Source organism: Xyrauchen texanus, chromosome 5, assembly GCF_025860055.1.
Source record: "Xyrauchen texanus isolate HMW12.3.18 chromosome 5, RBS_HiC_50CHRs, whole genome shotgun sequence".
In the NCBI taxonomy this organism is placed as follows: Eukaryota; Metazoa; Chordata; class Actinopteri; order Cypriniformes; family Catostomidae; genus Xyrauchen; species Xyrauchen texanus.
Genome location: NC_068280.1, coordinates 48,087,162 through 48,109,682, shown reverse-complemented (window position 1 = coordinate 48,109,682; position 22,521 = coordinate 48,087,162). Strand labels below are relative to the sequence as shown.

General features: G+C 37.9%; 1 protein-coding gene across 2 annotated transcripts in view; it reads right to left on the bottom strand.

The window, feature by feature from the left end:
• nrp2a (neuropilin 2a) overlaps positions 1–22,521 on the bottom strand; it is a 108,072-nt gene that overhangs the window by 5,104 nt on the left and 80,447 nt on the right. The window contains exons 13-16 of one of the 2 annotated variants that reach the window (XM_052126538.1): positions 17,895–18,154; positions 15,163–15,256; positions 12,755–12,787; positions 26–6,997 (exon numbers count right to left, since the gene is read on the bottom strand). In XM_052126538.1, coding sequence (XP_051982498.1) covers positions 6,708–6,997; positions 12,755–12,787; positions 15,163–15,256; positions 17,895–18,154 — 677 coding nt within the window. In that variant the 3' untranslated portion in view covers positions 26–6,707. Of the gene's footprint in view, positions 1–25; positions 6,998–12,754; positions 12,788–15,162; positions 15,257–17,894; positions 18,155–22,521 lie in introns of those variants that run through there. The other variant, XM_052126537.1, reaches the window with a different exon arrangement.

The window sequence follows — 22,521 nt, the reverse complement described above, 5'->3', positions numbered from 1 at the left end:
ATGCAATATGTTCTAATGTGGTTTGTGCTCAAATGAAAATGTAATAGTTGACAGAAACATACTGTACGCAAGTACGCAAATGCAGCTGTGAGTGCTTGGAGAACTATTTTTAATTGTATTTCATATAGCTGGCTACAAACATGTTGATAACTTCAACAGTTGCTCTGTCATGAATATAGAAAACTAACCATAGATGTGCGCTGCATTATGAATGGCTTTTGCATTCCCGTACTTGTGCAGAGAATGTTTCAGACCTTAGGCCACGTTGACACTAATACGTTTTCATTTAAAAACACATTAATTTAGCTATGTTTATGGCCCACATACACACTAAAATGCCGTTTTCCTCTACCAAAAACGACTTGTTTCGAAACATGCTTTCCATTCCTGCATACTTTGGAAAATGATGATGTTAGGAAACTGAAAACGGATTAGTGTGGATGTGGCCTTGGACAGATGAAGATCTAAATAAGTGTAATTTGAGACTCAAGGCTTAACAAGAAATTATTAAGGAATCGTATGAAATGTTACATAATTACAGAGTACAGATAAAAACATGTTTATGTGTTCTACATAATTACTAAACAAAGCACACATTACACATTGTTACACATTACACAATTACACATTAGAGCACACTCAAACTTAGCAGTGAAAATAGGGCAATGTCTATTGTTACTGCACTGATGGTATAAATAGGGATACAAAGAATTGCTGATTAGAAAAATATGATTTTATTGTCACATTTTAAAAGCAGAATTTCAAGCCACAAATTCATCAAGCAAAAATATTCTGTTCACATTCGTATTTTAAACAATTTACTAATTTCAAAGTTTGTGAGGTATAGGCTGACCACAGTTAGAAGGTACTTTCATAAAGCAAAGTGCATTATCATCCTCGTCATCATCATTTTAAACACGATTAAAGTCATAATCTGTAGCATAATCATCTCCACCACCTAAGTAAGATTTGCGATAAAATAAAGGCCAATTAATTTCAAATGGCTTTATGGAACATTGTCACTTTGTTCCAAAAATGTCTTAACTGGAGCCTGCTGCATCTGAAAGTAGAGAAATCAATGTGAGAACTTGATATGAAACGGTAGTTTGACGGGATTTATTGTGAGCGATTTATTCTACAAAACTCACAATCGCCAATGAGAATGTTGTTGAATCTTCAACAAACCGAGATGCTTGTGACTAAAAGTAGCATTATTTGGGTCCATGGAGACATCTGTAGGAAAGTGAATATCAAATGCAATCCTGAAAAGGGGGAATACACTAAGAATTATTCGTGCTCACTGATAGCGTCATTTGCACGTACTGACTGCATTGTTTTACCGCCCCGTTTACTAAATCACTAATGCAAATAAGGTACACATGTCCCAGTTTGCGAGTTGGTTCTGAGTGCTAGATTGTGGAGGATGCAGACTCCTGGAAACACTGGAAAACACTTTTTTTGAACTCGCTACTCCAGGGGTGGTAGTCAGTGTCAATACTTGCTAAGCTACCCAGAGTAAATTAAATACATCTGGCAGACGACATGGCGCATTTTAAAAATATTTTCTGTTTCTTTTCTACAAAGGTACGAACACACTGTCAACACTCAGCGTTAACATTCTGCGCTGCCGCGGAGCTCAACTCACATAGCCAACTCCATTAACTTCGACCCAAATCATTATCAAAGGACAAAGATTATTTACTCTAAGCCATCACTAGTAGATCTAGTATGAACATGTATCTTTCATAGAGCCTACACAACGTATTTTCAGTTACAAGTATGTTGTTTTGTGGTTTGACAGCTTGAATGAAAGACCGGCTACATACAGACAGAAATTGCTTAATAAACCTTGCCATTTCTAATCGTTCAGTTTGCGCATTAACCTGCAAAATCAACGTCACTTTGTTCATTCTTGAAGAAGTACAACTTTTTACTGCAATCTCCTGTGCCGCATCAACTCGTCCTGTGTGTGATCGTGACCGCAACCGACTACAGTTAATGGTATATCACCCTCTTGTGGTCTCCCAGCACTATTACACCAGACAGTTAAACAGATGGCCAACTAAGTGAATGGGAAAGCACACAAATTATCAAAAGCTCAAAAATATATTGATAAAATAAAGTGCAATCTATAATGAGTGAAATTTACATAGAATGGAGGTTTGTTGGCGCCGAAAAGAATGACAATGATGTAATTAAAAAAACGTATGGCAAAGCACTATTTTACCAGTGTTGGGTGTATTCGATTACAAAGTAATTAGTAACTCTCATCTATTTATTTTGAAGTAAATAATAGTATTGGACTGCGTTACATCTTAAATTCTTGTAATCAGATTACAGTCCAAGGCATACAGTGCATCCAGAAAGTATTCACAGCGCTTCACTTTTTCCACATTTTGTTATGTTACAGCCTTATTCCAAAATGGATTAAATTCATTATTTTCCTAAAAATTCTACAAACAATACCCCATAATGACAATGTGAAAGAAGTTTGTTTGAAATCTTTGCAAATGTATTAAAAATAAAAAACAAAAAAAAACAAAAATCACATGTACATAAGTAATCACAGCCTTTGCCATGACACACAAAATTGAGCTCAGGTGCATCCTGTTTCCACTGATCATCCTTGAGATGTTTCTACAACTTGATTGGAGTCCACCTGTGGTAAATTCAGTTGATTGGACATGATTTGGAAAGGCACACACCTGTCTATATAAGGTCCACAGATAACAGTCCATGTCAGAGCACAAACCAAACCATGAAGTCCAAGGAATTGTCTGTAGACCTCTGAGACAGGATTGTATCAAGGCACAGATCCAGGGAAAGGTACAGAAAATTGTCTGCCCAATGAGCACAGTGGCCTCCATCATCCGTAAATGAAAGAAGTTTGGAACCAACAAGACTCTTCCTAGAGCTGGCTGCCTGGCCAAACTGAGCAATCGGGGGAGAAGGGCCTCAGTCAGGGAGGTGACCAATAACCTGATGGTCACTCTGACAGAGCTCCAGCTTTTCTCTGTGGAGAGAGGAGAACCTTCCAGAAGTACAACCATCTCTGCAGCACTCCACCAATCAGGCCTGTATGGTAGAGTGGCCAGACGGAAGCCGCTCCTCAGTAAAAGGCACATTACAACCCACCTGGAGTTTGCCAAAAGGCACCTGAAGGACTCTGACCATGAGAAACAAAATTCTCTGGTTTGATGAAACAAAGATTGAACTCTTTGACTTGTATGGCAAGTGTCATGCCTGGAGAAAACCAGGCACCACTCATCACCTGGCCAATACCATCCCTACAGTGAAGCATGGTGGTGGCAGCATCATGCTGTGGGGATGTTTTTCAGCGGCAAGAACTGGGAGACTAGTCAGGATCGAGGGAAAGATGAATGCAGCAATGAACAGAGACATCCTTGATGAAAACCTGCTCCAGAGCGCTCTGGACCTCAGACTGGGGCGAAGGTTCATCTTCCAACAGGACAACGACCCTAAGCACACAGCCAAGATAACAAAGGAGTGGCTACGGGACAACTCCGTGAATGTCCTTGAGTGGCCCAGCCAGAGCCCAGACTTGAACTCGATTGAACATCTCTGGAGAGATCTGAAAATGGCTGTGCACTGACGCTCCCCATCCAACCTGATGGATCTTGAGATGTCCTGCAAAGAAGAATGGGAGAAACTGCCCAAAAATAGGGTGCCAAGTTTGTAGCATCATACACAAAAAGACTTGAGGCTGTAATTGGTGCCAAAGGTGCTTCAAGAAAGTATTGAGCAAAGGCTGTGAATACTTATGTACATGTTATTTTTTTTTCAAACAAACTTCACATTGTCATTATGGGGTATTGTTTGTAGCATGTTTGTGGGACAATAAATGAGGAGAAAATATAGACATTTTGAATGAGTGGAAATCCAAACACTTTTCTAGGAAAAGTGATTTAAAAAATAACTTAAAAGTAAAACAATTCGTAATGTGATGAATTTATAGATGAAGTCATCAGTACACTAATCTGTTTAAATTATTAAAGAAGTAATTAGTAATTTGTAGAGGATATTCTGAGTAACTTACCCAACACTGTTTAGCACATTTAGCGCCAAGTTAACTGTTTAGTGAATAAGACGCAAGTTTTTGAGCCAAAATGCTGTCAACAAAAGTAGTGCAGCAGTTAAATAAATTCACCCAAAACTGTTTTGCTTTATTAGACATTTATCAAAGTGGTGAATATGATACAATTGAAAGGAGAGAAGAATGGCTGTTTGGCATTAAACCTCACTGGGTGACGTTTGAGATCTCGAGAGAGCGTATGAGCAGTTTGACAAGTTGCAAGACAAGAGGCGTGGACTGGAACGCCATTAGCAGCTTCAATAAATAAAATCTGGTCCATTAGCTAATTAAAAAATATTCAAGAGTGAAGAAAAAAAAACGTGTGATGAAATGAGGGGGGTTTACAGTTTATGAAAAAAAAAGAGTGAGAAAGTATCTGCTTTAAAAGCACATTGCATGACAGTGCCAAAAAATCTCTTACGACCTCACGGCAGGAATTAGCACTAAAAAAGTCCCCAAGGAGCCAAGAGCATCTATATTTCTCTTCTTCTTATCCACCTTTCTATATCACAGACCCTTAACTGCTGATTCTAGATCTGCAGTATTTCCTTCGAACAGTCTTAAAGTGATAGTTCACCCAAAAATGAAAACGTTTTGTCTTAATTTACTCTATTCCCTCATATTCCAAAACCATATGGAACACAAAATGAGATGTTAGGCAGAAGGTTAACATCATTGTTTTCCAGATAATGAAAGTAAAAGTAATTTAAAATTTTTGGGTGAACTTTTTCTTTAAAGAAAGGAAAGTTCTAATTGTGAGATATTACTCCTAAAAGTTATTTTTGTGTTTTATTTTTTAACATGGTGCCATTGTAATACCATGGTGTTTGGACACTACAATGATAGTAATACCATATTCTTATTTAAAGTACTTTATAGTACTTATATTTGAATATGGTAATCAAACAGTACCATGGTATCATAGTACTCACCACAGTACTTTTTTGCAAGTGTAGCGAATCGATGCATGTCCTAACAGAGAACTGATTATTTATTACCTATTAAATTGAATGACAACTCAATGTAATCATTGAATCAACATATCAGCATATGGTAGCCTTGGACACCTTTCATTGCTAATCATTCTTGAAGTTTCATGACGCTTCAGTGAACCAAAATTGCTTCCAGGTTTTGATATCTGCACAAAGTTCTCTCCCAGCCCAGTTCTCACATCACTTCCTCATTGCTAAGAGACGGAGAAGGAAAAGCTGTCTTTTATGGGACTTGTTTTTGGAGCCATAACACCAGCAAGCGTTTGGTCAGAATAACACACGCCTACGCAGTTTTGTGGGGTTCTCTGACAAAAATGTAAGAAATGTGAGATACAAAGGAAGAACCTAGATACTGCCAGAACTAGATACGAAGACAGAAATGAAAAAAAAAAACATGAAGACTTTCATATCCAACACTTCCCATACCCATAAGTCTCTTTTATCTCAATGTAATGACATCCCTTCGTTTGAGTGTAGCACTTCATTGAAATGCAACCATACCTGAAACACTGTTTACTGTCAACATGAAATATTCACAATCCATTTTACTTCCATTATGTGATGAATTTCCGAATAAAACGAAATATTCAGTAAAGAAAAAAGGTAGGACGGGACCTTGATTTTATCAATTGAGAATGTATTATATTGTGAAAAGTGGTATTGTTAGACTGATTAGACTAGGAACGTGTATTAAGAAAATAAATAGGGTCAATTTTGATTTCATGTTGACTTTAAAACAATGTTCATCATGACAAGAACATAGTGGTACTACTTTGTTCATAATATCTTAGGTGGACTCTCCATTTATCAGACTTAGGTTGTTTACATGCACAAATCAGTTTGACCTTTTTAGCGTATTTGCAATACCTTCTCTGCCCTTATTACTAATTATATCATGCTTGCATTGTAATAAAAAAAAAAGTGCTAAGACATCCTCAAAGCACATTCTCATTATTGGAGTTCCCTCCATATGCTGTAATTTTTCTGAAAGCTTCCTGATGTCTCAAGCATTAACTCTTTCATTAATGGTCTGTTACCATGTTCTACTATAATAAGGTAAAGAGCTATTCGCAATCAATGTAGGGGTAGTAAGTGCAAAGATTGCATCAGACAGCTCTTAACTCTTGTGTTCACCAATGTTCTGACACTTTACAATCCCACTGATTTAACGTAAGTACAGAAAATTGACTCAAATTAGTTCTGGATTGGTGATTAAGGTCATTTGTAACATCCTCTTGGCTTGGCGTACATCATCAGGCTGGATTCCAAACTGTTCTTAGAGAAGGTCCCTCCAGACAGCAAATAAGTATGAGCTGGCTAGATGATTTGTAGTAAACAAGCACACCAGTAAGACAAGGGCTTCCTTGAGCCCAATAGTCAGTATTCAGGAAAGAAAAAGACATCGACAAAAAAGAACAAGAAAACGAGGAACTGAAAATTTTGGTATCGCTTGGATGCATCCAAATACAGCCTCCAATGGTACAGGATGATACCACAATCCTCTTGGAGTAATTCTTTGTATTTTTTCTCTAAGAAAACCAACTCTTCAGTCTGAGTGTTGTCTGTTTGGCTTCTTTCATGAAGTCAACATGGCAGGCAAATATCTAACAAGTCCAGACCTCTCACCAGTAGGAGTTTCCATCACCTTTCTCAACCCATACAGTTAACTTGGGCGTCACCCCAGCCCTATGCATACCACCATTTGGGTAATGTGCATTGTGGGGACTGTAGTAGGCCATTGTGGGTTGGTTCCTCCTGGCCGTAAGACGGCGACAGCAAACGGCCATAAGAATGACAATGACCAGGAACAAGATGGCACCTCCACCGGCCATTATGTAATACCAGTTGGGCAAAGTGGATGGTACTGACAGCGTATCTACCGTTGGCTCACTCTTGCCAGGTAGGGCTCCCCCTGGTGGAGAGATATATACAAGCTGTGATAATAGGCCACACTACCGATGCGGTCAAATGCAAGCATGGTAATGCCATCAAAGTGCATAAAGCTGTACTGTATTGACTGTTTCGGCATTCAAAATGAGAAGCTCCATGCTTTAAACTGGAAACAACCCATAAATGTTTCACTGTTGGGAATCAACATCAAAATACTTGCTTGCAAGTGGAGAAACAGTTATTGAGCGAAATATGTTTACATTTATACATTTTGGCAGACGTTTTTATCTAAAGCAACTTACAAGGTCTAAAATAGGTTTTTAATCAGTGTTGTGTTTCCTGGGAATAGAACCCATGACTTTGGCATTGCAAGGACCGGTGTTAATCTCGTCAATGCAAATAACTTACGAAAATATTTGTTGACGAATATAATAATATTGACATTATATTCATGCTGTATAGCCAGAGGGGAACTGGCTCCCCCAACTGAGCCTGGTTTTTCCCCAAAGTATTTTATTTTCTCCATTCTATGGAGTTTTAGGGTTCTTGCCACAGTCCCCTTTGGCTTGCTCACTGTGGTTCTAAAGACAAATAATTTTTTAAGCATGATTTTCAATCACATTAACAGACATTACAGCACAGTTTTCTGTAAAGCTGCTTTGAAACAGTTGTTACCGCTATACAAATAAAAATTACGACTTGACTTGAAGGCTCTTTTTTTTTATTTTGTCAACGATAATAAGGACGAGACAAAAAAGAGACAAATATATATATGAGGTTAATCAGCTACATCCGAACACAAATGGAATATTTAGGACTGTCAATTGATTAAAATGTTTAATCGAGTTAATTACATGACATGACGATTAATTAATTGCGATTAATCGTATATAATGAATATTTGCTGAGAAATGTTATTTTGAATGATTAAATAAAGATAATAATTTATAAATATAATACATATTTATATTTAATTTATCACACTAGATTAATGCATTAAATAGCCCTAGTAATATTAGAACATACATTTTCAGTGAATACAAGTGAACTTGTACTAAAGTTACACACTAGTCACAGTTAAATATATGAGCTTATACAGCTATATCCACAACATAAACATAATGTTACAATTTACATCAGCACAGACAATGAAGCAAATACACAGTAAACTTGAACTTAGTTATGCGTTAGTCAGAAAGCATTACTAGCGTTGTGAACATATTGTTTCCGTCAAAAAACAAACACATAATGCAATATCCTAAACTGTATCCAAAACATGGTAAATTAGTTTCTCTACATTTTTTTACATTTCTATAATTAAATTAGTCTCTACTCTACATTTATCTCTAAAGTTTGAGGATTTCACAAAACAGTAACTTCTAGAAAGTAGCTTATACTTTAATATACTCATAATATACTGATATTTAAGGTTTTCACAACAAGGAGCTGTGGCAGGGCGGAGGGAGGGGCCGGGTTGTGGGCCCGCCCTCTACCCAGCCACAGGAGCATTGTCACATTTTGCATATTATGTTGATCGATATTTTAATATGCTTAATACGCATTTAAATGAATAAATGTTTATTCACATGTTTAAATATTTGAATAACGTTTGGTCTGTAATACATACTGCATATTTTAGTAGTTTAGGACATTATCGTCAACTAAAATGATTTATAATTTAAGTAAGAGTAAGCAATATGACAAAATATTAAAATCTAACCCTAAACCCCCTACCAGATTATGTCAGTTCAGCAATTGGTTCAGCTGCATAGCGCTGTATACAGTGAAACAATGGGTGTGAATGCAGTGTAGTTATGTAACGTGCTTACAAATAGACACCTGAGTCAGAGTCCAAGCATGTTGTAAATAAAGACTGCCCTGCTCTAGTCCTGGGGAGTGAGAATACCTTACGATACATCATAATGTACAGCAGACTGCTTCAGTGATTGGTTGCATGCTGAACTTTGGGAAGAATGGCTCTCCAGGACTATTCAAAGGGCAGTGGGCTACATAGCAAGTGCTGGTAGTTCTCGATAAAACTTTGTTTTTTTTAGGGGTACATTGGGGCTGCATTCAGAACAAGAGGCTGTATTGCCAAGCAGAGGCACATGCATTCTGTTCTCCCTCGATTTGGTCTTTCAGTTCTCACAGAATGTCTACAGGTAATTGATTATTGCAGTAGACCATACTAGGGCTGGGTATCGCCAACTACTTCAATACATTGTGATGCATCACATTCACAATTACAAAAGACTGCAATTGAATGTGTCTGAAATTTTGCGAGATAGACCTGAGTGTGCAATAGTGAATCAGTTACATAACTCTTATATAGTTTAATCCACTCAAGTATGTGTATATGCTTTATTTATACAACCTGGAGCCGGATTCCTAAACATATTCTTAAGAATAAAAACTTAAGAAAGCAAATTAAGTTTGTAAAAATGTTCCTTAGTACTGTGGAGTGGAGGAGGGTGGGGCTGGGCTGGAACGACGTGCGACCAGTCCCAAATTAGCCTGATGGGGCACGCAAGGGATAAAGGTGGCCGGTGACGACAGTTCGAGAGAGAGCGGGCAGGGCAGCTGCTCGTAATTCTCTCTCTCTCACTCTCTTTCTCGAACTGTCGTCATCAGCTGCCTTTATCCCTCTCGCGCCCCATCAGGCTAATTGGGGCTCCGGGCACGCGTTGTTTCAGCCCGGCCCCGCCCTCCTCCGCTCCACAAGTACAATTAATTCTTAAGAAGTCTTTTCGAGAACACAAAATATTTGTAACTTTTTTCTTAAAAAGTTAAAAAGTACTTAAGAAAAGTTTTATTCTTAAGAGTGTTTTGTGAATCTGGCCCCTGCTTTTTCATTTATTTAACCATAGGAAATGCTATTAATGTACACATGAATTAATAAATATGCAACCCATTTTGCTTCCATATTTCCGAGTGAAATAAGACATTGAATGAGAAAAAACTCTTCACTTATATCTGGAATTAATCGGATTGTGAAAACTGGGCATTACGCACAAGAAACGTACAAAGGCCAAATTACTCAAAATTAAATAATTAAATACAGAAAGAAATTTAGAAATATTTAAATGAATCGTTTCATCAGTAAATAAATCAATAGATGTCCCTTGTTTTTTATTTTGGCACTAGTTTGCTTCCATTTTTATTTGGGTTGATTTTTCATTTAAGCTTCATGCCTTTTCATTTTCAGGGTAACTGCTGCCAGCATGCCACTCAATGACAGTGGGTATCACCTTTTAAAATAGATTTCTCTGGACATTCTGGTTAGTGAGGTTATGCACGTTTGTTCATACTAAAACTATGGCTAAGCTTAGTTAAATAACAGATCAGATGAAGCTGTCCACCAAAACATTGACAATCACTTAATTTCAACCCCTATAGAGAATGTAAGGGAAATAAACAAGTAGGTATAGCTGCAGGCCGGAGACCTCAAAATGGGGAGAGCGGAATCTCCAAAAGAGGGTAGGGTTACTCCAGAAGGGGCGTGGTTACTCCAAAAGGGGGTTATGCCAACTCCAAAACGGGGTGTCACTTCCCAGTCACGGTTAAGGTTAGGTAAGGGGATCCTTATATCTTTAATGACAGGTTGGAGCACCTGCCCCTTTTTGGAGCAATTCCTGCAGCTATATTCTGCTCAAAATAAAGGCTATACATGACATTTACTTAGGTGTTGATTGTGTCTGTGAGAGAAGGTCATTGGAAGAGGACGTCCTACTCTGAAAGGTGACGCCCACTGACGTTGAGTGACATGTGGATAACTATAACCCTGAAAAGGAAAATACGAAGCTTGTGCTTAAATGAACATGGATGCAAACTAGTGCTAAAATGGAATACAAGGGACATTTATTAATTTAGTGATTTAATGATTCATGTAATCATTTTATAGTTTTTAACAATTTCATTATGCATTTAATAATTTATTTAAATATTTCAACAATTAATGAATACATTCATTTTGAGTTATTTGGCCCTCCATAAGAAACGTGCCAAGCTATTGGAAATAAATATGGATTTGTGACGTCAGTAGAAAAGGAATGTCATTTCAGAGGCGGCATATGATATTCAATTTTATTCAAATGTATTGTGAATGTAACAATTTTTAATATGGAATAATGTGCACAATTAAATCTGACACAGGTTTTTGCATTAAGAAAGCAAATGGGATCAATAGTGATTTGTGTTGGCCTTTAAATTTGAAATGCTTTCACAAATTCATGACACATTGAAAATAAATACAACCCTACATACCTTCTTATGCAACCAATCAAAATAGTAACAAATGTTCTGATCACACAACAAGTGAAAGCAGAATTTCTTGTCAGCTCTCAAGGATTAGCAAGCACCGAGTGAGAAGATAACATTCGAGAATAGAATGACAGCAAAAAACTGTTCTCCAGGGACTCCAACGAGTCACACCGCGAGTCTCTGATGCAATCCTGCCATCTGAGCAGAACCCGGCACAGGCAGACATCTTGTTATGCTATATTCAGCTGCGGAGCGTGACAGAGCTACTCATTAGGGAGAGCGACAATGTTCTGCCTGATTTTTTTGTGCACTCTCATTTCATAGAGGAAAGTGCAGGTACTAGTTTGTGGATGCTAATATGCCTGTAGGTTGTTTGGAAGTTTTTCAAAAGTAAAACCCTCCAACAATGTAGCCCTTCGAGTCAAAATATAATACTAATAATGAGTCACAATGTCCCATCTACTGACCTCATGCTCAAATACTCCAATGTTTACACACCTGAATTTCCATTTCATTTCCAGTCATTTTTTATTAAAAGATAAGGATTTTTACAAATGATTTAAAAAAAACTAGCTGCCAAATCTCACTCATGCTAACACAAATTAAAACGTGGCACCTCACAATGAGTCGCACCTGGTTTGAGGTCAATGACTTAAAATGCCATTGGTTCTTGTGATGGTTTATGCAAACATAAATGAGATTTGAGAGCTACGATGCGAATAATGATCCTCACACAGAGCTATCGTATGGCTTCAGAAGACTTGCAATATAGCACATGCTTGACAACAACTACTGTACTTTTAGGGTGCTTGGGTCCCACTTTATATTAGGTGTCTTTAACTACTATGTACTAACTTTAAAATACATTAAATACAATGTACTTATTGTGTAACTACACATTGTTCTGCCAAATTCTCACAAGATTCACATTTGCTGATACTGAGGTTGAGGTATGGGTAGGTTTAGGGTTGGGGTAGGGTTAGCTTTAGGATTAGGTTAACAGTGTAACTACAGATGTAATTAAATGCAGGTACTTTAAATGTAAGTACAATGCAACAACACGTACTGTATGTGCATAATATATACATTGTAGCAAATGCATATGTACATAGTAGTTAAAGATGCCAAATATAAAGTGGGTCCGGAGCTTTTTTGTCCTTTTTGGAGCTTGACGGCACCAGTATGCATTCAGTTTCATTAAATGAAATATGAGCAGCAGAAAAGCAAACATTTTGCAAAATAAGACGGAAGAAAGTCATACGGGTTTGGAACGACATTAACTTTTTCACCGCCACTGGATGCTTAAAGGGACCTTAAAGGTGCGTAAATATGTCAAGAAAGGGAATGGTCACCTCAAATAGCCCAACACCCAACCCCAGGCTCCCTGAATCACTGCATAAATACCACATGCTAGGAGGCAAAACGAACTCTAGAACTTCACTGTAAACAATAAGTGCTGAGCAGAGCAGAGAGCAGGAAGTGCAAACATTCACACCCGAGGCAGAGAGTTTCAACTCACCGGTCATGTCCGGGGGAAATGCCGCAAAAGGCTCTAGACAAGAGAAAGAGATAAGAGACACAAACAGAGCAAAATATTAATTCACATTCTGAGGTGAACTCTGGGGTATGTTCCTTGGCGTGCTCTATCAAACGGCGATTACTCTAAATAAATAATAAAAAATAAAAAACATGATGAAAAAAACAACACTGGAGACCTCAGAGGAAATCAAAGAGTCTTGCAAATTCTATGATGGTTTCAAAATTCTGTATTCATTATTTAAAAAAAAAAAAATGGCTTTATTGGCTTTGTAGGCTCAGTCAGCAACACTGCTTGAGAGATAAGTGGGTGAAACGTCCGGGTCATATATTTTATCCACAAATCAACTTATATTTAGTTATTTTTTTGCATTACAATAATCAGATTTTTTTTTATTTGCATTACAGAGATTGGGGGGTTAAACTGTCTCAATTGCCTTAAAGGTAATAATAATAATTAGGGCTGTCAATCGGTTAATTTTTTTAGCTAATTAATTACATTAATTACATTGCAATTAATCGCATATATAAATATTTGCAGTGAAAGCCCCTCAAATAAAAAAATATAACACTTAAAAATAATATATAATAAAAATAATACTTAAAATAATAATTCAGATAATTAGAATATATAACATTATTGAGGCAGACACGTAAAGCATTGATAAGACCATACAAAAAGTGCTTTAGAATCCAATATATTATTAATTTCCATATTATTGAACATACACTGAACAATCATTGGCCTAAAGTTCACAGCAATCCATTTAGCAATTCAATACGTCAATCAGTCCGAGATTATTTATAAGGGCTTTTCTAAGGACCTATCAATATACACCAGCCCTAATAATAATAATTATGATCATAAAGATTCTGATTGCTAACAAGCTAATAAAAAAATTATAATTAAAAAAACAGATGGTCAGGATTTGAAGCGGCAGCCAAGTGACACAGTGTTCATACATCCGGAAACATCGTCTTGAGCAGTGGTTCTCAACCCTGTTCCTGGAGGCCCCGCAACACTGCACGTTTTGTATATTTCCTTTTTCTGACACCCAATTCAGGTGTCTGAGTCTCCACTAACGAGCTGATGAGTTGAATCAGGTGTGTTTGATTAGAAAGATATCCAAAATGTGTAGTGTTGGGGGGGCCTCCAGAAACAGGGTTCAGAACCAGTGGTAGAGTAGTGTTACAATGCAAAAACTCTTAATGGTCATAGAAATATGCATTAGTAAATTATATATATCTTTTCTTACATCTTTCTTTTGACTTTGGGGTGAAATATGACCCGGACATGTTCCCAAAAGGTTCCATGAGATTCATCCAGGTGTTGTTTCTCAATTCAAAAAACTATTATACTGTATTTCCTTAAAATAAACAATGATTTCTCCATCCAATCCTCCATTCAGGGTTTGATTAAGGCGTAATTCTTGTTTTAAACCTTCTGTTGGTGCGGGAGCCTCTTTTAAAGTTTTGCATTGTTTAATGTTTTGAAGATATTGTTTTGGGAAAGGGACGAATAAGACCGTTTGAATTTTTGAATTGCAAAACAATTACAAAAAAAAAAACCATTGTGTGGGAACAGGGGCTTGGGGATATCTTTTTGGTGGGAACTCCGCAGATTTCTCCGCTAGACCAACTGCGTTGGTTGATAAGAGTGCTCCCAGCATGCATAGACAGGCTCAGGAGGCTTCCAACTTTTGGATTCAAAATGAACCACTAAGTCCTGTTTCCTTGTTGTGAGCCAACTGTTGACGCTTGGAGCCAAAAATGACTAAATCAGTGTTTCCATTATAAACTGGGAATCGTAGCACCAGCGACCACATGGTCACATCCAAAACTCTTTAAGACCATAACCCGCAAAGCTTCTGTGCAATACAGATCCATCCACAAAAAGCTCAGTCTGTCAAGTAATTCTGTTAAAAAGCTCTGTTTACAAACACAGAAAGAGCCGCACAAGAGAAATAATGAAACATAGATTAGCATCGGGGCCCAGGAGCATTTATGGCCTAGATTTGATTTTACATTTTGCGTTTGATGGCAAGCAGTGAGCCACAATATTTGTATGTGTGTGTCATCTTTTCTTATGAATAAATTCTATTTTGAGAAGCTCTTTTGAGATTGTGGTTGTGATGGCTAGGTTTGATCACAGTAAAAGAAGAGGTTCTATGGAGTGAGGATCTTGACATATCAGAAGTAAAAGGGTAGAACTGGAATGCATGCCATCTGCAATTAAGAGATAAAGTTGACTTCACAGGAAAAGAGAGAGAGTGGCCTGACATCAGGTAGAGATAATGCAAGGCTTTGGTCTAAATTGTAGCTACAAATGAACATGATTTTATAAAAAGGATAACTTAAGAGTATAAAGAAAATCACAAAATGTACACTTACGAGTACATTCCTCCAGTGGTGTGTTAACACTCATATGGATGTTATCTATCCAGATGTGGCCTTTGGTACCCTCAAAATACCCTTCGATTACAACCTGTGCGATGAAAAAGATCATATAAGTACAGAGAAAACTGAAAATGTCAAATGAAAGTGATTTTCCCAAAGACTAAAAAGTGCATTATGTAAGCAAATAATGTCCATGAATAGGTAATCATTCAAATAGGTGATTATTAGGGCTGTTAATGGATTAACAAGAATTATTCAATTATTATTATTATTATTATTTTACATTAAGATGATTAATCGCAAATCTTAAATAATTAAATCAAGTCATTTTTAGAAAACAAGTCAGAAAAATAATAATAATGCCTGACTTCTGTGAGCTTCTGTATGTATGGAAACGTTCATTTTATGACTAAGAAAAGCAGCATAAAAACATACAGTAGGTGCAATTGTTAGTACTAAAATACGGTTAATTATAACTTTTGACCAATAGAAGGCGCTATCACCAAATGTATGTGATGCTGACAGGGTGTGGTCACAATAATACATACAAAGTTTCATGTCAATATTGCACATTTTTGCAGAGATATAACCTCAGATCCATACTGGCATCTTGCCATTAAATTCATTGATGCGTTAAACGAGAACGGTTTGGTCTATCAAAGAGCTTTTCATTGAGTGTCTTATGCCATTGGGAAAATTGGACTTCAGTTCTAGGATGAGTTTGAAAAAAGTTGGGTTTAAATTAAATAAAAATGCCAAACAGGAAGTATGGCCGACCATGTCAAATTTGGTATTAACGTGCTCGGCATGACCCAAGAAAGCTAATGACGCAAGTCTCATGATAATGGGCCCATTTAATCAAAAGTTATATGCATTTATTTGTATCTTTTGACCACTACATGCCACTGTCACCAAAAAGTACCTAGGACATGGCCCAAATGACACATACCAAATTTCGTAATGATACTCCATGATACTTTGGCAATATTGTATTATTCACAGTCATGCCGATTAAGCCATTTTGAATTGAATTACTCCAATGCTGTTTGTAATCTATAGCAATTTAATACAAAATTCTAAATGGACGATGCCCAATATGGCAAACATATGAAAACTGGGTGTCATATGACTTTGTATGCCCCAAAGAATCTAAAGAGACCAGCCAGCAAACTATTCAGAAGTTATAAGCAAAAATAGACATTTCGTCTATTTTTTTCCTCTATATATAGAAGTGTCACATCTCCTTACCACTAGGAAGCACTGTGTCGAAACACTGGTAATTGTGATGACATATACCAAGTTTCATGTACATATGCTAAAGGGTTGCGAAGATACAGCCTCACATCCTTTTTGGCATGTTTGCAATCAAATTCATCGAAGCATACGAGAATGGTTTTGTTTATCATAATACATTTCATAACCTTTTGTCATTAGTGTCTCTAAATGTTCTGTGCAAAATTTGAAACGAATCAGACATACGGTCGAGGAGTTTTTTCACAAATTTTGAAATGGCGGAAAATCGAGTGGGCGGAGCTGAAAAACAATGCGTTGATATTTCTTTATGGGGCATGACCCCAAGAAATCATAGGAAATCAGAGTTTCTAGGACTTATGGTTAAAAAGTTATAGGCCAAAACATGAGTGCAAATTTGAACTGTTGGTGGCGCTAGAGGGTTTGAGTAAAAGACCCCAAATTTGGGTCAGTTACATTTCAGAGTTGCCTCTATAAGTGTGCCAAATTTAATAACGTTCCTATGTATGGTTCTATGGGCTCCCATAGACTTTTTCATGCTTTTTCACAATCCAATTAATTCCTAATGGATGAAGTCTCACCCTACATTTTTATGGCAAATATCCTGTTAAACTTGGAAACTCGTAGGATTACAGAGGTAAAATGGGATGCTAAATGGCATTTCACGTACACTTCAATGTCAAACTACGTTAGAATTGTATGTATTAAGTAAGTTAACTGCGCTCAATTTAATGGTGTTAAACATATTTTGTGAATCCCAAAAGTTAATGCTAGACTCAAAAAAATAAGACTCCTAGACTCCTAGTCCTAGACTCAAAAGAATAAAAAAAATAAAAAAATGTAGTGTGTTATATAGCTGTTTGTGAATGTAAAAAATGTATTCCAGAAATTCCTGTACTAACCGTAATTTGGTAACAAAAAACCCGCCTCTGGTCTTTATTGGCTGCTCGCGAACAGCTTTGACCCGCCCTCAAACACTACACTAAGCGGTATACCAATCACAACAGACTGGGACATCTGACCAATCAGAGCAGAGTATGCTCTCTAAAAAGGAGGAGTTTAGAATGAATGCTTTAGAAACGATCATTGATTGAGTCGTTTTTGACACTGGTGAAAAAAAAGGCAGCGCTGCAATTTAAATTATGCAATTAAATAGTTTTTTGAACTTGGACGCATATAAATAATTTGTACGAGACCTTTAAAACAAAATTAGTCACGTTTAAAACCATAATAGGTGCACTTTAAAACTTAGTGAAAAAATACAATTTGGTAGCATTTGCTTTACATTAATTTTATACTTGGCAAGGTTAGGCATATTTATATAAATCAAATTTAAACCATTTGCTTCATTCTTTCTTATGCAAGGAATATATTTTTTTTTAGTGCAGTAATTATACTGCCTAAATATCCTTCACCCATCTGTTTATCATACATTACTGTTCTCAATATATCATATCTAATCTTGAAATGCTTGCCTGAAATTCGTTTGGAGACCGAGGTATGATGGTACGTCCTTCCTTCCAGATGGGCTGCTGGTCTCCTTGAAGGGCCCAGAGGAGGGTCTCCTCCTGGTGTTTGTTCTGCAGTAGAACCCTCAGGGTTCCCTGATCCTCCAGCTGGTACGAAAAAATCAGGCAGAGAGGTCCGCTGTCTGGATCCACACTGGGACTTAACAGCCGAGCTTTCTGGCCCTGGGTCTCAGGACTGGCCTTAATGTACAGATAGTTTCCCAAATCTGTGAGATAGCAGACAGAACAAGGACAAGTCAGACATGCTATTCACTGTCCAAAAGGTTCTTGGACAGTGGCTGATTGTGACAACTGAGCATTTTCTGAAAACAAACTGTGTTTCCAAGCAACATGCATTTCTTGCATTTCTTGCTACTGCCACTGTGAGATTATACCGAAAACTCAAGAGTGTCATTTGAGGAAAAGTCAAGCTTTTGTGAGTGACAATAGCGCACTTAGCCCTTCTCTAAACACTTTAGGTAACTACAGCGTCTGTTTGCTTAAATCGTATGTACACTGTAGGGAAGAAAAATCACGATCGTTGTTGTTTACATTCATTACATGCTATTACCGGAAAATTCTTATTTAATCTTTACAAACAGTATAAATACATATTTAGAAAGGTAGATATTTGAACCCTTGATAAATCAACACATACAAATGTCATCAAAAAGTTCTTCGTTAGAAGGGAGCAGTCATATTGCATGACTGCAATGCAAAATTTCGGACACTCATGGCTACAGTAACTCAGATAACCACTCTGTACAATTATGGCGGATGGGCTACAACAGCAGAAAACCCCGTCGGGCACTTTATTTGGACCACAGAGTTCCTAATAAAGTGCTCAGTATATACACTCACCTAAAGGATTATTAGGAACACCTGTTCAATTTCTCATTAATGCAATTATCTAATCAACCAATCACATGGCAGTTGCTTCAATGCATTTAGGGGTGTGGTCCTGGTCAAGACAATCTCCTGAACTCCAAACTGAATGTCAGAATGGGAAAGAAAGATGATTTAAGCAATTTTGAGCGTGGCATGGTTGTTGGTGCCAGACGGGCCGGTCTGAGTATTTCACAATCTACTCAGTTACTGGGATTTTCACGCACAACCATTTCTAGGGTTTACAAAGAATGGTGTGAAAAGGGAAAAACATCCAGTATGCGGCAGTCCTGTGGGGAAAATGCCTTGTTGATGCTAGAGGTCAGAGGAGAATGGGCCGACTGATTCAAGCTGATAGACCGAGGTATGCAGCAAAGCATTTGTGAAGCCACAACACGCACAACCTTGAGGCGGATGGGCTACAACAGCAGAAGACCCCACCGGGTACCACTCATCTCCACTACAAATTGGAAAAAGAGGCTACAATTTGCAAGAGCTCACCAAAATTGGACAGTTGAAGACTGGAAAAATGTTGCCTGGTCTGATGAGTCTTGATTTCTGTTGAGACATTCAGGTGGTAGAGTCAGAATTTGGTGTAAACAGAATGAGAACATGGATCCATCATGCCTTGTTACCACTGTGCAGGCTGGTGGTGGTGGTGGTGTAATGGTGTGGGGGATGTTTTCTTGGCACACTTTAGGCCCCTTAGTGCCAATTGGGCATCGTTTAAATACCACGGCCTACCTGAGCATTGTTTCTGACCATGTCCATCCCTTTATGGCCACCATGTACCCATCCTCTGATGGCTACTTCCAGCAGGATAATGCATCATGTCACAAATCTCGAATCATTTCAAATTGGTTTCTTGAACATGACAATGAGTTCACTGTACTAAAATGGCCCCCACAGTCACCAGATCTCAACCCAATAGAGCATCTTTGGGATGTGGTGGAACGGGAGCTTTGTGCCCTGGATGTGCATCCCACAAATCTCCATCAACTGCAAGATGCTATCCTATCAATATGGGCCAACATTTCTAAAGAATGCTTTCAGCACCTTGTTGAATCAATGCCACGTAGAATTAAGGCAGTTCAGAAGGCGAAAGGGGGTCAAACACAGTATTAGTATGGTGTTCCTAATAATCCTTTAGGTGAGTGTATATATCCAAAAAATATATTTTGAGCAAGTATGTAGCATATCTGCTGCTGGACAACGGATGACTGAAGAAAGCTTGAAATTTCCAGCAAAATCAAACCTGATAGCTCTGAATGTAAAATCCTTTTTTTTTTTTAGGTTTACCGTAGTCATTCAGGGTGAGGCAAGAATGCAATTTTAATGATTAATTATCGCTAATGAAAACTTATCGCTAACAAGAAATCCTCCATAGCGTACCTTTAAGCCGCGAGTGAAAGAATGTTTTGACATCGCTAAAGTAGGAGGGGCTTGACCCCCACAAGGAAGAAAGTTCTGTTGGACAGGAGAGACACTTGTGACCTCTGACTCTGTCAGATCACTTAGCCAGTTGGCTTCCAAAGAGTCTTAAACATTTCAAGAATAGTCAAAAACAGCCCATAACACCTTGCAGCTGTCGCCATGGCTTGGTAAGTCTTTCAGAGAGGGCTTTTAAAATATTCCAAGGCAATGAATTTAAAACAGGTTTAGGATAACAATCCCATTAACTTCAATGTGAATGCATATAAGGAGATAAAATGGTAAAACAGCAAATATCTTTTACTTATGTAAAAAATCCCTTTTGATCTTAAGTATATACTGCATATAAGGGGAAGGGAATAATGATTTCTGACAGGAGGCTCTAAGTACATGGATGTCTATGCAAAAATGCGCCAGGAAGGCAGGTGATGGCTGGAGTACATGGTCAGATATACAGTTTTCCATGAGAATCCGAGCCACTGAAGTCATTTGAAGATACTCAGATTTAACCCTTTTCCACATGACAGCTGGAAGAAATCCTAAAAAATGAAATTTAGATCTCCCAGAAAGGAATCCTGGGAATTTGCCATGTTTATTTCAGCTATTTTTGGAACAAAATAAATTAAAAAAATAATACAAAATAAATCAAACAATATTGCTCTAGCACTGTCTACACACAAAAAGGCAAGATGCATCATCATATATAATGACTGAAAATAAGATAGATAAACTGATATAAACAGCATGAATGCAAGTATAAAACGGATAGTTCTGGACCTTAATTCAAATCGGATGAGCCATATTCAAAGCCATTAAATTGTTATAAAATATCTGCTGTACATACACTGGGAGGAATAATTATTGATTATGATTAACATAATTATGATTATTAAATTAATTACATTTTTCATAAACTCAACAAAAAAAGAAACGTCCCTTTTTCAGGTCCATTTTTAGATCTTTATTGTAAAGGGTTTAAACAATGTTTTCCATGCTTGTTCAATGAACCATAAACAATTAATGAACATGCACCAGTGGAACGTTCGTTAAGACACTAACAGCTTACAGACGGCAATTAAGGTCACAGTTATAAAAAGTTAGGACACTAAAGAGACCTTTCTACTGACTCTGAAAAACACCAAAAGAAAGATGCCCAGGATCCCTGCTCATCTGCGTGAACGTCCCTTTGGCATGTTGCATGGAGGCATGAGGACTGCAGATGTGGCCAGGGCAATAAATTACAATGTCTGTACTTTGAGACGCCTAAGACAGCACTACAGGGAGACAGGAAGGATAGCTGATTGTCTTTGCAGTGGCAGACCACGTGTAACAACATCTGCACAGGATCGGTACATCCGAATATCACACCTGCCGGACAGGTACAGGATGTCCATCAGTGCTCAGACTGTCCGTAATAGGCTGAGAGAGGCTGGATTGAGAGCTTGTAGGCCTGTTATAAGGCTGGTCCTTACCAGACATCACCGGCATCAACGTCGCCTATAGGCACAAACCCACCTTTGCTGGACCAGACAGGACTGGCAAAAGTGCTCTTCACTGACGACAAGGAATGAGCGTTACACTGAGGCCTGTACTCTGGAGAGGGATCAGTATGGAGGTGGAGGATCCGTCATGGTCTGGTGCGGTGTGTCACAGCATCATCGGACTGAGCTTGTTGTCATTGCATGCAATCTCAACGCTGTGTGTTACAGGGAAGACATCCTCCTCCCTCATGTGGTACCCTTCCTGCAGGCTCATCCTGACATGACCCTCCAGCATGACAAGGCCACCAGCCATACTGCTCGTTCTGTGCATGATTTCCTGCAATGCAGGAATGTCAGTGTTCTTCCATGGCCAGCAAAGAGCACGGATCTCAATCCCATTGAGCATGTCTGGGACCTGTTGGATCAGAGGGTGAGGGCTAGGGCCATTCCCCCCAGAAATGTCCGGGAACTTGCATATGCCTTGTTGGAAGTGTGGGGAAAGAACAGGCAAATCTATTGCATTCTGCAGTACTTAATGCAGATGGTGGCCACACCAGATACTGACTGTTACTTTTGATCCCCAAAATGTGGTTAAATGTTACCAAAGGGGTAAAATAGTGTTTCTAGATGAAAGCTGTTAAGAGCCGTAAAATAGCCGATATTTGCACATGTGCTTAATAATAATTTATTATTATTTATATTGCTATTGTGGCAGTTCTATACAAGCAATATGCCACACTTAAAAATACCGAATTGTTTTTTTTTTTTTATGTTTTCCAGTAAGCATTATATTTATG